The sequence below is a fragment of the Tupaia chinensis genome, unplaced genomic scaffold, assembly GCF_000334495.1.
Source record: "Tupaia chinensis unplaced genomic scaffold, TupChi_1.0 Scaffold000354_1, whole genome shotgun sequence".
In the NCBI taxonomy this organism is placed as follows: Eukaryota; Metazoa; Chordata; class Mammalia; order Scandentia; family Tupaiidae; genus Tupaia; species Tupaia belangeri.
In genome coordinates, this window is record NW_006159849.1 from 3,917,463 (window position 1) to 3,930,854 (window position 13,392).

Sequence of the window (13,392 nt, forward strand, 5' to 3'; positions counted from 1 at the left end):
GAAAGAAGGTATTAGAGTGTGGGTTGGGTTGGGACCGTCATGGTAATCAAATGGAAATCATGACCTCTGGTCAGTTCCTGGTTAAAAACAAAAGTATAAGACAATGGAAGGAGTAATGTGCCATTGGTTTGTTTATTAAGCAACCAGGTGATTAACATTGTTACAGGAGGAGTGTAGAATAGTAATGATAGTCCAATGTCTGGAGGAGGCTGTGTGGGTGTCAGTTGAATTGGGTTTTCATTGTAATACCTGTATTTGCTTGGAACTCAGACGTGAGGGGCAGCGTGGAGGGCGGTAAAGTATTGTTTCATTAAGAAAGCAGCTAGAGCACACACTGTTGAAATTACTGGAATTTTATTTGCCTCAGGCTTATGACTCGCAACCAAAGACATTGTGCAAAGAAAGCAAAGAGTAAGTACACTTTGGGGAGAAGGAGACGATACACATCGGTAACATAGGAGATCAGGGTGACAAAAGAAGCCATTCAATACACTATATAGATTGCAATAGTCAATAGCGTTGTCAACCAAACGTCGTGTAAATCAAGAGCAAAAAAAGGAAGCAATGTTTACAGTAGACATAAATCTTATACACTTCAAAAAGCATTGTTTTCTGACGGTAGAGCATAAAATGGAAAAATGTATATGCAGGTGAAGTCTAACTACTGTACAGGTATCACCGAAGAAGGTTGCTTATATGTACCACAGTGTAAAAAAAAATACCAAACAAATAAAAACTTGGAAAATTGCCTGATGAAAAATAAAATAACCAGTGGCTTTTAATGGCTTCTCCTGGTTATCAGTGCTACAAAAGACAAAAAATCTTCTCATCTGAACAGGTGATAAAACCAGGCACAATCCAACTGTTACCAAATTAGACCCACCCATAGAAATATACTATCCACCCACGTATTTTCCATCAAAAGCTATTGGTTGTCATCTTTGAATCGTTGAGGCCCATTTGGTCACAATATGTTACAAAGAGTGGTGTGTATATTTTTTTACACCATGATATCATATGTTTGTCTGGCACTATCCTAAAGCTAGTTTATGGAGGATGATGATATAGAAACACCCCAGTGCCTATATGATGAAGGAACTCACTGGGTAGAAAGGAGAGGGGGAAGAAGGGATTCAGTTCTAGCCAGGAGAGAAGGTTGGAGGGATCATTCGTCGTCAGTTCCACTTGCTTCTGACTGTTCCTACAAGTGAAAAGCACACGTCAGAACAAAACGACAGACATAGCAATGCAGTCAGCCATCAGGAAGCAAAGTACAATAGAAAGGGCATGTTGGAAATGTGGGATCCTCTCCATCCTCCTTGGACAAGACAAAAGCATCAGAAGAGGCACTGGTGGCCCAATGAGAAGGACAGTTCCATGCAGCATTTGTGCAGAACTGGGCTTTCCAGGTAGGCCTGTAAAGTGTATGGTTAATAAGTTGTACTTTTGGCCCTCGAATTTTGGAAAACCACAGGGATGACCAGGCGTGCTCTTTAGCTCTACTTGTGGGTCCTGCAAGTAGAGGTAACACACCAGTTGACAAGCTTGGACAGCTATGTGCCTAGAGTGAATGCTAAGTAGGCTGTGCGGGCCCTGGGTCTGAAGGGAAACTTCCAGAAGCTGTGCTCTCAGTATAACTCCTGGATTAGGCTGGCACTCTTAACTAGGAGAGGGTGATAAAAGTGGTACACAGATGTTCCTGTAGGTTTTGCTTATGTAGGACAATGAAGGTAGCCCCCAACTGTGCTATCCTACCACTTGTGCAAAATACATGGCTTTACATTATAGATCAAGTCTTACGCATGTGGGATAGAAAAAGCTGTGGGACAAAGAATTGAGAGAGAGCAAGTTTTCATGCCTGTTGCCATGAGCACAGCCTCAAATATGACAAGGGTGTGGGCATCATGAAATCCCAGGGAATCGAGACATCGTCATTCATAGGATGAAAGGGGCATGGCACACAAAGCAGAAAGGACTGGTCTGCCTTTGGTCCAAACCTGCACACTTACATTCTCGTCCTGTTCCTCGTCACTGTCGAAGTCACTGACTACAGGTTTGGCTTTGCCTCGGTTTGGCCTTTTCTTGCCTTTTCCTTTGTCCCGGCCCTTTTCATCTTTCTTATTGAGTTTGATTTTCACCTTGACTGATTTTGCTGCAACAACAAAGTTGACCAATGAGGAATCACTGCAAAGTGCTAGAGCAACATGTAACCTAAAGCTTGCAAAGCACATGTTAATCTTCTCCCCTTTCCCATTCTCAAGTAGGCTCATACTCTACTTTTGGTGACAGACGTATCAGTAGAAAATGTGCAACACCTTAAAAAATACACCTAGGGGAACCAGTTGATGGCATACTGGCTACATGTCTGGATTTTCATGTGGCTATCTACAGTTTGAGTCCCACACCCGGCAGCTGGAAACTCATGCCAGGTGAGTATGTCAAAAGCCCCCAGAAGAAATTGGAGGAGAAAGAAGCACAGCATGGCCACCCACCCTTGGGGTGTGTGATTTCTCAATTTCTGCCTGTCTGGTAAGTGCGTGTGCACTAGGACAAAAATCTGTTAAAATGTCAGCAAGTGGAATATCGTACTTGACGTAAAACACACAGAAATAGGTAATAAGAGTTGTGTAGACAGAGGGTAAGCAAAGGGAAAGTGAGGTGAACAGTTACATGTTCCCCCCACCTCTGGTTTCTTCGACAGGTATGTTCTGCTGTGATCTTTCTACGTCAGCAATGATCACGGCTAAAGGCTTTTTTTCATGGTCTCTTGGAAGATTCCTTCCTGGGTACATTTGCATGTCTGAGATATCATTAAAAAATGTAAGGTGGGAACCTCAGAGCTGAGTTCTGTACCTCGGTCAAGCGTGCACGTACCTCATTGATCGAGTGTGTAGCTACCTCAAAGGGATTTTTATACATGCCCCTATGCCGTGCTTTGCTTATTACCTGTGTGGGAAAGTGGTAGGCCCTATGTTTCTACTTTTTTACACCTGAAGAGGTTGATCCATTAGTGTATCTCAACCAGGTGTAGGTGATGCGAATGGAAGTTCGCCCAAATATAAGTGGGCACTGGTGGCTGGATTTGGGGGATACCTCATTTCTTACACTTCTGGAATGTTCAGTATTTATATTTAACTCCTCAAGCTAGTGGAGGTCTAGCAAGAAAAAGTGCTGAGGCACAACAAGGTTTTTTTTTTTTTTGGTATTGGTGCCAGTGTGGATGCTCAAGAACAAAGGAAATGTCCTAAGAGGTGGTGTGGTGGGGGAGGCCTTCAGAGCCTCCCAGGATGAGTATGAGGTGCCAAAGTCAGAAAGGGTTAGTCTCCCACTTAACCACATGTTGGTAAAATATCATGCCTGCTGGGGCTCAAACATTTCTTGTCCTTGAGGCCTTTATGCCTGTAGAGACTCAGAAACTATGTATGAAAAAGAGTTGCCATCAGTCAGAAGATAATGATAATGGTACAACAGGTCCCTGCCCAGTTCCCCAGTGGGGTTGGTAGTATACCGGACTGTCACATGGTGAGTTCAGGGTCATGTTTAGGTGCAGACGGCTTGACTCAGGTCAGGCCAATGTGTGCTGAAAAAAGGGGGAGAAGAGGCTGTGGTGCGGTTTTACCTTCGGAGGTGGGATGATGTGTCTCTTTTCCTCTATCAGTGTCTGACAAGCACGCTACCATAAGGCAACAAGGCAGGGAAAAAAAGGCTTCCCCATCAAGGGTTCTTTTTAAATCAGATATGTGTTGCTTAAAGTGCTGTACTGGAGGAATCTCAGAGATAAAGGTGCTTTCCCTTTAAAAGAAAAGGTCCAACGTAGTAGAGGATGTGCCAAGAAAAAGGAACGCCAGGCAGTCAGTGTACACGTTTCTAATTGGTGTGTAATCAGTGTGTGATCTCTGTCTTCAGCTGGGTGTCATGAAAATCTGGGTGAGGCAACCAATGGCGAACAGGGAGGGTAAGAAGGTAAGTTGAAGGCACAGTGGACTACAGGGCATGGTGAAGCTGGCAAGGTGGGGGTCAGATACTTCCTCACAGAAATCCTCAGTGAAGCTCTGCTGTAGATAAATATTTCAATCACCATATCAGGCTTTTGATGGAGTTTCGTACAGTTTGCTCATATGTGGTTTTTTTGGGAGAGGTTTTTGCTATAGGGCGTGTGTACTCGCCAGACAGACAGAAAGTGAGAAATCACCCCTCCAGGGGGGATGGCCACGCCGCAATCCCTTCTCTCCATTCTCCTCTCGGGATCTTGGGCACGCGCACACACACGCCTGGCGTGAGTTTAAGCCACCACGTCCAGGATGCAAACCGCGGTCGACTACATGGGAGTCCAGCGACATAGCCATTACGCTAACTGCTGGTCCCCTTGGGCATGCACACACATGTGCCCAGTGTGAGTTTTAAGCCACTGGGTCCAGGACGTGAACCGCAGTCGACTACGTGGGAGTCCAGTGACATAACCATTACGCTAACTGCTGGTCCTCTCATATGTGTCTTTTAAAGGGTTACTTATGATGTGCAGTAGGTAAAAAAAAAAAAAAAAAATGGGTCTCCTGACAGAATATCTTAGTAAAGATGACATCTGTGTGGGATGGAAACACTACTCAGGATGATGGAGGTGGGTTCAGTCTCTCCACAGGAGTCCTTGTAAGGAGCGGGAGACAGTTGGAGTTGTGGCTGAGTTTGAGCTGTTCCATTTGTGAGAGCTGATGAACAAGAGAGTGTATCCTTTTCTGGAGCCTCAGGAGAATGTGTATGGATTACTGACTGACAAAGGTGGAAAGAAGCAGACTGACTTGATGTGCCACACTGCAAAGCTGTGTTTCAAGTTTGGTAGTACAGAAACAGCAAACTAAGAGGTCAGCAACTAAACAGACACATGGGATCAAGGGACAAATATGTGAACGCAGAACAGAGAGGTGGTTCTCAAGCATGCCGTACATGAGAGCATTACGTACTAGAGTGTATAGACCTCAGTCGTGATTCACTAAAATTGAGAGAGGTGACATAGCCCCAGGCAGATGGGGAAGCCCCAGGAGTCCATGCTCAGTGAGTACCACATTTGTAAAATAATGTGCTTCCCCATTCCAGGACAGTATCAGCGCTGGACTGTGATAAGTATATTGTGGTGCACTCCACTCCTATTAGAAACACTCTGGCCACTGTGTCAGTCTGTGAGATGTAGTGAGTTGTTGGGAAAGTTGTGATATAGCGCGTAGGTGAAGGGTCATTCATCCAGTTTAGGAAAGCCTCACAAAAGAATGCTTGAGGGCGTGTTCCATTTTCAGAAGCATACTAGTTGTCCTGAGTACTTACATATACTTATGAGAGTTTGTGTAATGAAACCACAGATAAGTGAAAGGGGTGTTAGAATACCATAGTATTGCTCTGCCCAGCTTTTTTACCTCGTCAGGGTCTCTCAGATCTACCTCTTCCTTTGTTTTCTTTGGCAAAAACTGGTTTACTTATAGTAGATCAGCTGAAGAGTGTGGAAGAAATCCCGTCAGCACGATGGGCCTTTTCAGTGCAAGTCAGTGTCAGGAAAGCAGTCAGGGGTGAGAGGCTTTCCTGGCTAGTGGGCATGGTTTTGAACCTAGGCAGTTGTGCTGTTTTCAGAAAAAGCACGGGACTGGGACTAGCAGTTAGCGTAATGGCTATGTTGCTGAATTCCCATGTAGTCGACTGTGGTTCGAGTCCCAGACCCAGTGGCTTAAACTCACACTGGGTGCATGTGCACGTGTACCCAAGATCCCGAGATGTGCGCAAGAGGAAATCTCAGATGGAAGTGTCCTGGGGATGGTACCTCCCTGTAGGCACTTACCCTCTGACTCCGACTCCTCTTCCTCATCTTCTTCCTCCTCTTCATTGCTCTCCTCCTCACTCTCTTCCTCTTTGGCAATTTTTTGCCGTGCACTCTTAAACACCGATTGTAACACGATGGAGTCTTCATAGATCTACAAGATTCAAGACACAATGAGGGTCCTAAAGTCTCCCTCAGTGCTATGTTCTTACTCCCACCAGATGAATTCAACCATTTAGGTCAGTCACCATATCATCTTGGACACACATTGTATATTTAAATACAACAGTTTAGCCTGGCGCCTTCCCCTTGTGCATCCGGAGGAACTGTCCCCAGTATTTCTATTTCTGACTCTCAGTAGCAGCCACTACCCACAACAGAAACCATCCAAACAGAAATCTTTCAGCTATGAGGCAAGAATCCAATTTCCAGGTAGGTAGCCCAAATGGGCAACACAGGTACAGAACACTAATAGACATCAAAATGGGAACACACATTAATTGCACCTTAGACACAAGAACCAAACTGCAGCCATCATAAAACAGCACTGTACATTTTGAATTGGTTACACAATTCAGTTCTTACCATATTATGAAACCTGACTCATGGTCTTGGTGTCAGGAGGAGCTCCACCTGCTGCCTCAGAGGACGGGCAACACACAGAGGACAGAGACCCACTATGGCAGGGAAGTTGTACACTGCACCCAACTACACATATAGCTGGACTCCTAGGAGGGCACAGCTTTGCACCATAGCCAACCTACCCCCTCAAAAGCTGACTATGCTATCCCTGAGTCCTTGTTCCTCAGCGCATAGTATAAGTGAGCCTTGTTTGAAAACATATAGGCTTTCTGTCTGCTCTCTGTCATTTTGGGGAACACACGTGCCCTATGGAGAAAAACCTCTCTGGGGGAAAAAAAAGGAAAAAAAAAAAAAAGACCCCCACCCTTGTGGCAGACTCCAAATAAAAATGAACTCAGGTGAAGAGTACATCACATGGCACTTGGGTACACTCCTGTGTCCTACAAACACATTACTATCCAGGCAAAAATGAATAAAACCTCAGACGCAGCAGCCCAAAGGCCTTAAAGCCCAATGTCACCTCATCGATGCACACCAACCGTAGTTCTACTGTCAGTCTCTCCCTGAAAGGTCAGATGAGCAATGCTGCTGAAATTCCCTGGAACTGCTTGGATCTGGAACACAGGACCCAATACCAGCCCAGAGACAAAAAGACACCTGAGTTTATCTGTCCCCCAGAAAACATAGATAGTACTCCTACACCAACAGGCATGCTAAACACTCCCTGTGACAAAACTCTGACATACAGGAGAAAAATCCTCCCCCCAAGACAAACATATCAATACCCAGACAAAACCAATCTGAGTGGCCACCTAAGCTCCCCTACAGCATGTAACATACAAAACAGTCTAGACCACATCCAGGGCCCACCTAGCAAACACACAGCACCCCTCCTATATCTGATAAGCCAAAGACACATACATCCCAGTACAAGCCGAAGCTCTTCAGCATACACCACACTCTTTGTCACACAAGTGAAAGAGTTGATCTCCTCCCCACTGATAAGCACATCAAGAACCATCCAGCCAGTAAAGACCACGCTAAACACGCACGAGCATGGCTAACGAGGTTCACCACTAAATTATAACAGTGCATGGACTACAGTCCCCCAACAAAACCACAGACTGAGCAGATTAATAAACATAACAGCAGAAATGACCCTTGAGATCCTGCTTACAAGAAAACATAGAATGAGAAGTACAATGACAGTACAAGACTAACCACAACAATCTCATGCAAATGAAAACCAACAGAAGTCACGATATTGGTATCAAACCAAACTGTAAAGAGATACCAAGAGACCATACAGTACTCAAAGTGCCACTTCACCTAACAGACTGTTAGGTTTCCAGGGGGAGACAGCCTACACTAACTTGGTCTCTTCTCAGGACAAATCATGTCACTGGAGATCAAAAGACCTCAACAGGTAACATTTTACCCAGCACCCCAGGTGGCACATTTCCTAAGATCAAACAGAAAACACCCTGTCCAACATCTTTCTGCACCACAACCACACCAAACCTGCAGAACCTACCACTGAATGACTTCACGACCCCCGACAACATTCAGACTACTATGTACTGACATGTCATGGAAATCAGCACTATAGGCCTTGGCATAACCTGTGGGACATAACAAAAGTGCTCACATGAAAGAGGGTCTCGGCTATGCATGGTCACAAAGAAAACACAGAAATGTGGCAGAGCAACACCACCACCCTCCCTGAAGACTGAGGCAGACAGTACTATAAGAGATAATAAAAACTATCCACAAAATGAAAAAAGAAACAGACCAGACTGCTCTGAGATGCATAACATCCACCTACCCTTACGAACACTAATCCAGAGCAGAAAAAGGAACCAGAGAAATGAAAACAGAAACTACACAGGTGATCTAATACTCAAGAGAATGTGTCAGGCATGTACAATTTATCCCAACCTAACCAATAACAACCAGATTGCCCCAGTCCCCGAGAGCTTCACTTTCAAACCTCCACCACTTTCAAAGACCCACTAACCCTACATATTTTTCATGAAGAAACCCATACCACCTTCACACACTTAGTCATCCCACAACAGACGTACAGCAAACTAATACCCCTAATTGATAAATACAGGGGCAAAAACCCACACCAAGATACTAACTCCTCGTGCCCAACGACATGTTAAAAAGATGTGGTACTCCACAACCACACAGACTTTATTCCCAGGACCTAAGGATGCTTGGACATATACAAACCATTCCATGTACTACATCCCTGAGCAATAACAAAGATAAACACCATACGGTCCTATCAGTTGACACAGATCAAACATTGGACACAATATCACATCCGCTGGTGACTAAAATTCTCCCACAAAGGGCATATGATGGACATTCCATGACATACTGAATAGGACACCTAAAACTACTTCAACCAATAGAACAAGACAACGTAGCCCACTGTCTTGACTTCTTCCCACACAAATATACTTGCATATAACAAAACTTCACAGTCAGCCTTTCAGCTTTAACCTGAAATAAGATAGTGCAGCTATGGTTCAATAGTACATTGAGAATGACAAAGTCTCCACTTACCTACACAGCTGGCTTAGGCTATGGCCTTGGTTTCTTACTCTCCATCCATCAAGATAGTACCAATGGTTCAAAGCATTAAAAATATAATATTTTACTTACATGACCTTAGGTATGTCTAGCATTAAAAACTTTTCAGACCACTGCAGACAGACCTGGGATCCCTCCAAGTTGAACGTCTGAGCATTGTGACAGAGAAGCATGACGTCCTTTTCCAGGTCACCCAAGCTCCGGTACTTATGATTACGAATTCTTTCCTAATGGAAATTTTGGATACAGTAGAAAATCACACAATAGTCACTGCATACTTGGTTAACACATTCTGATCTTCCCCTTGTCCCCACAACCTATAACCCCACCAGGGATGTGGGACTTGGGCCACTCCACTGGATACCGTTCTCAGAGACTACCCTCCCACTACTACCTTGTCTCATGAGGAAGGAGGAGGAACACCTCATGAGAGACAAGAGGACCAAGGGAAGTCTTTGGTATGATGCAACAGGAGTTCTCACCATAACATACACAGGAATGCACAAGGCCATCTCCACCATTCTGACCACAAGTAATATATGGGTGTCTGTGGGGTCAGACAGGATGGCCAAGCCAACTACAACCATTTTAGTCACTATTTTACCCTTTGATACACTTGAAAAATAAAAACAAATACAAAATACCAACCTTTATTTTTTTGAAATCCACTGGCTTCCTAATCAGCTCATAGTACTCTGGCAACTCTTTCCTTGACGGTAACTGAATGAAGACTTCACTGAGCTGCCGCCCTGAACTACAAGATAGATAAAAACAAAACCCAGTAAAACTATTTCACTTCAAAAAAAAAAATACCAAACTTGTCAACAAATACAATGACATGCCATGCGCACAGACATGGGGCTTTTTTAAACATTTTTTTTCCATTTCATTTATTACTATTATGATCATTCTTTCATATGGCTACAGGACACAGGGGGCCAATGAGAGATCGAGGAACCAGGTCCGAGGCTCAAACCATGGTCAACCGTGTGAAAGTTCACCACCTTGAACACCATGCCACCTGCTTGCACCAGCCTTGGGGCTTAAGTTCACGAAAATCCCTCACCATCGGTGCAGATTAATACCCCTTGTACCATTTCCACAATCGCATGACAACCCAATTTCCTCCCTAAATTTGCAAGTCCACTAAGGAATTTGCTTTTGCAGCCAATACACCCCCTCATCATCATAGAAATATTTACCTGCTCTACTTAATAACTGAGTTAGTCCACACCTACACACTTCATTACCATATTCCTGTTTTCACCTCCACTTCATGTCCAGGACGTCCCACCACGTGATATGTTAGTGCACACGCTACACATGGAAAGCACTCATATAGAGCTAGGGACTGTACTGTTGGTCTCATGCCTTTCCTTTTCCACCCTGTAAACCACATGCACCTTCATTATTTAGTTGCCACCAGCCATCCCTTCATCTCCCCTAACTGCACTTCTGCTTGTGTGGGCAAAACAGAACAAACATTTTCAGAAAGCGTAAATGCCCCATGCTTCTGGGATTACTACTGAACCCTTCCCCCAATTCGTTTCACTTAGAAGCAGGCTTCACAGCGACCACTGCTCAGCAGTCTGTAATTTTGAAAACCAGGCTAGGAAGCAATATACCTGCCAATTAAAATTGCCTACTAATAGGACCTGACACGCTTAAAGAACGAGCTTTCTATCTCATATCCTAATATCTGCTTGGGCCCACCCAGATCAATAACAGTGTGTGATGTACTGTACACTCGCTTTCCACAAAAACCTCACTCCCTTTATGATACCATCTCGACTTCCTTTGTGACGGCAAATGGAAAAAAAAATAAAAAATAAAAAAAAATAGTAAATCCCTGCCACTTAAATTGCAGAAGGTGATTCGAGGAGTATGCAAGAATGCTAGCAGGCAGTGCAGAGCATGTGTGACAATATGCTGTTTTAATCTACGCTCCCAGTTGTATAATTAAAAAATAATCATAATGACAGTTATCATAAAAAAGGCATGCGCAGTAACTCAAATGGTTGCCTAGCAACCAGTGGGGAAAATGCTGAGGTGCAAAGGGGCCTGCATAAATTAACCGAAAATCCTCTAGTAAATCCCTGCCACTTAAATTGCAGAAGGTGATTCGAGGAGTATGCAAGAATGCTAGCAGGCAGTGCAGAGCATGTGTGACAATATGCTGTTTTAATCTACGCTCCCAGTTGTATAATTAAAAAATAATCATAATGACAGTTATCATAAAAAAGGCATGCGCAGTAACTCAAATGGTTGCCTAGCAACCAGTGGGGAAAATGCTGAGGTGCAAAGGGGCCTGCATAAATTAACCGAAAATCCTCTGTTGAAGGGATAGGCAATTTTTCTTGACATACTGGGTCACTTATTTGGTGTATGTCATTTTTTAAGTGCATACGTGGAACTCATGAATATTACAATCAGGTGGAGGGGGGAAGGTGAACATAAGAGGTGTACGATGAATGCTTTCTACTAAGGAAATGGATTTTGACAGCCCTGTGGCAAGAGCCAAGGTATGCTCTCGTTCTGACACATACCCTCTCCACCCCACCACTTCCTGGGGTCCAGGCTGTGAAAAGCATCTGCACTTTGTAAATTACTCCACCTCATCCACGGCATAACCTGTTTACTATCACCTTCACCAACGTCTGGCCTATTCTGCTTCTAACACTCTGAGATTTACATACTCAAACATTTGCCCTGTTTGACAAGGAACACGTGAAACTATCGAGAAGAATTTATAGACACTGATTTTTCAGTTTCTACGAGCAACTTCTTTATAGCTAGCATTTTCTATAACCCAGCATCGACCCCCAAACCAGACCTCTTTGTAATCACAGACTTAACACCTGACCCTCAATGACATCTTCGCAGTGTCATTTTCTACATTGCCAACAGATGGTGTCATTTTTCTATCGATACACTACAAACATCTTTGTATATCCTGCGCCAGACAATACTCTGCATTTAGGCGGTGCTACTGGTGAAATACGTGGTTTGGATCCAGATTGAATAGGACTCATTCGGGGCTGGGTGGTAGTGGGGAGTCTAAATTATCTGTCCCTTGACCCTATACATAGAAAAACCCAGCGGTGTCTGTGCTCATAAATACAGGAGCCTAACACTCTGAGACTTGACATCAAGACTCAAACGAAAAAGAAACTTTTTAAAAATTACATACTTACTAGGCTGTATATCCCTATCCTTCTTTTGTTTGCCCCCTCCCCCCAACACAGAGGATATAGGCACCAGGACAAAACCAAAACTGACCGAACACCTGTTCCTGGGGACATCACCCTGCTTCCATCGCCATGCCAACAACTCAGCCCAGCTTACAAAGCCTCCATTGACATGCCATTGTCCTCTGCAAACCTAGGTCATACTACTAACCTTCTTTTCTGTGCATCCTCAAGTGCCATGGCCATGGCCAATTCCCCCACCACAGCCTGTCCCATCATGGCCTATTCCTACTGTAGAGATCTGCCTCATCTCTCGCTCTATACCCAGTACTTTCTCTGTATTTATTCCTGCTTCAGATACTTCCTTACTCATTTGGAATCAAGAACCTATTCTCTATACACACACTCCAGAAATTATCCCAAACAGGAATTACACTTATGTTTGGTCCCTCACTACTCACAATGCAGTTCTTTTTTCTATCAAGGGATTTATAAAAGCTTCTGGAAAATATAAATAACCAGTGATTTCATTGTAGTCCAAGAACAATTTTGGGAGGAATAATACACATTTTCCACGGCCTTTTCAAAAGCACCCTCGTTTACTGGTTCTCTCCTCCCTAGCTCTGCTACGGCAAAGGATCTGATAACCAACTTCAGCAAGAAAAGTCACAAAGTCCTGGACTACGTCCAGTTTTTCCATCACCCATGAGCGCAGAGCACCCACAAGTACTTCCTAATGGACTATCACAGCCACTTTCGCCCTCCTTAATTATAGGTTCAGCCATATCACAAACAGGAAAACCTAGAAGTAAAGCAGCCTGATTATGAGAAAGGCCAAGAATTCATAACCCTACCTCGAGCTGACCAAAGGCTGATTTAATCTACTTTTTCCAAATGTGGCTTTTGCCTCCTTTCCCCCCCCCCTACAGAAAGATTGTTTCCATTTAAGACCAAAACAATGAGCTACTTGTATAATACTCTGCAGAAGGTATTCTGTTCCCATTGAAATGCTTATCCTACCCCCAAGCTATTTTCCATGATGACATTTTACACAACCTAAGGCTCAAGTATTAACTACTACCTACACGTGCACTGCTTCCCGTGACAAAGGTGAGACACCCCGCCTTCCCCAAGCCCACGGCCAGTCTATGATGTCTGGTCAGTCTGGGATGTCAGGTCCCTCTGACGGTGACCCATCTTGGAGCTTGCAGCCGCTCC

General features: G+C 44.1%; 1 protein-coding gene across 1 annotated transcript in view; it reads right to left on the reverse strand.

Moving 5' to 3' along the window:
• Window positions 1-337: 337 nt before the first annotated feature.
• SMARCA2 (SWI/SNF related BAF chromatin remodeling complex subunit ATPase 2) overlaps window positions 338-13,392 on the reverse strand; it is a 218,597-nt gene continuing 205,542 nt past the window's right edge. The window contains 5 exon segments of the mRNA XM_006152442.3: window positions 338-1,201; window positions 2,010-2,152; window positions 5,822-5,954; window positions 9,112-9,213; window positions 9,635-9,740. Coding sequence (XP_006152504.1) covers window positions 1,166-1,201; window positions 2,010-2,152; window positions 5,822-5,954; window positions 9,112-9,213; window positions 9,635-9,740 — 520 coding nt within the window. The 3' untranslated portion in view covers window positions 338-1,165.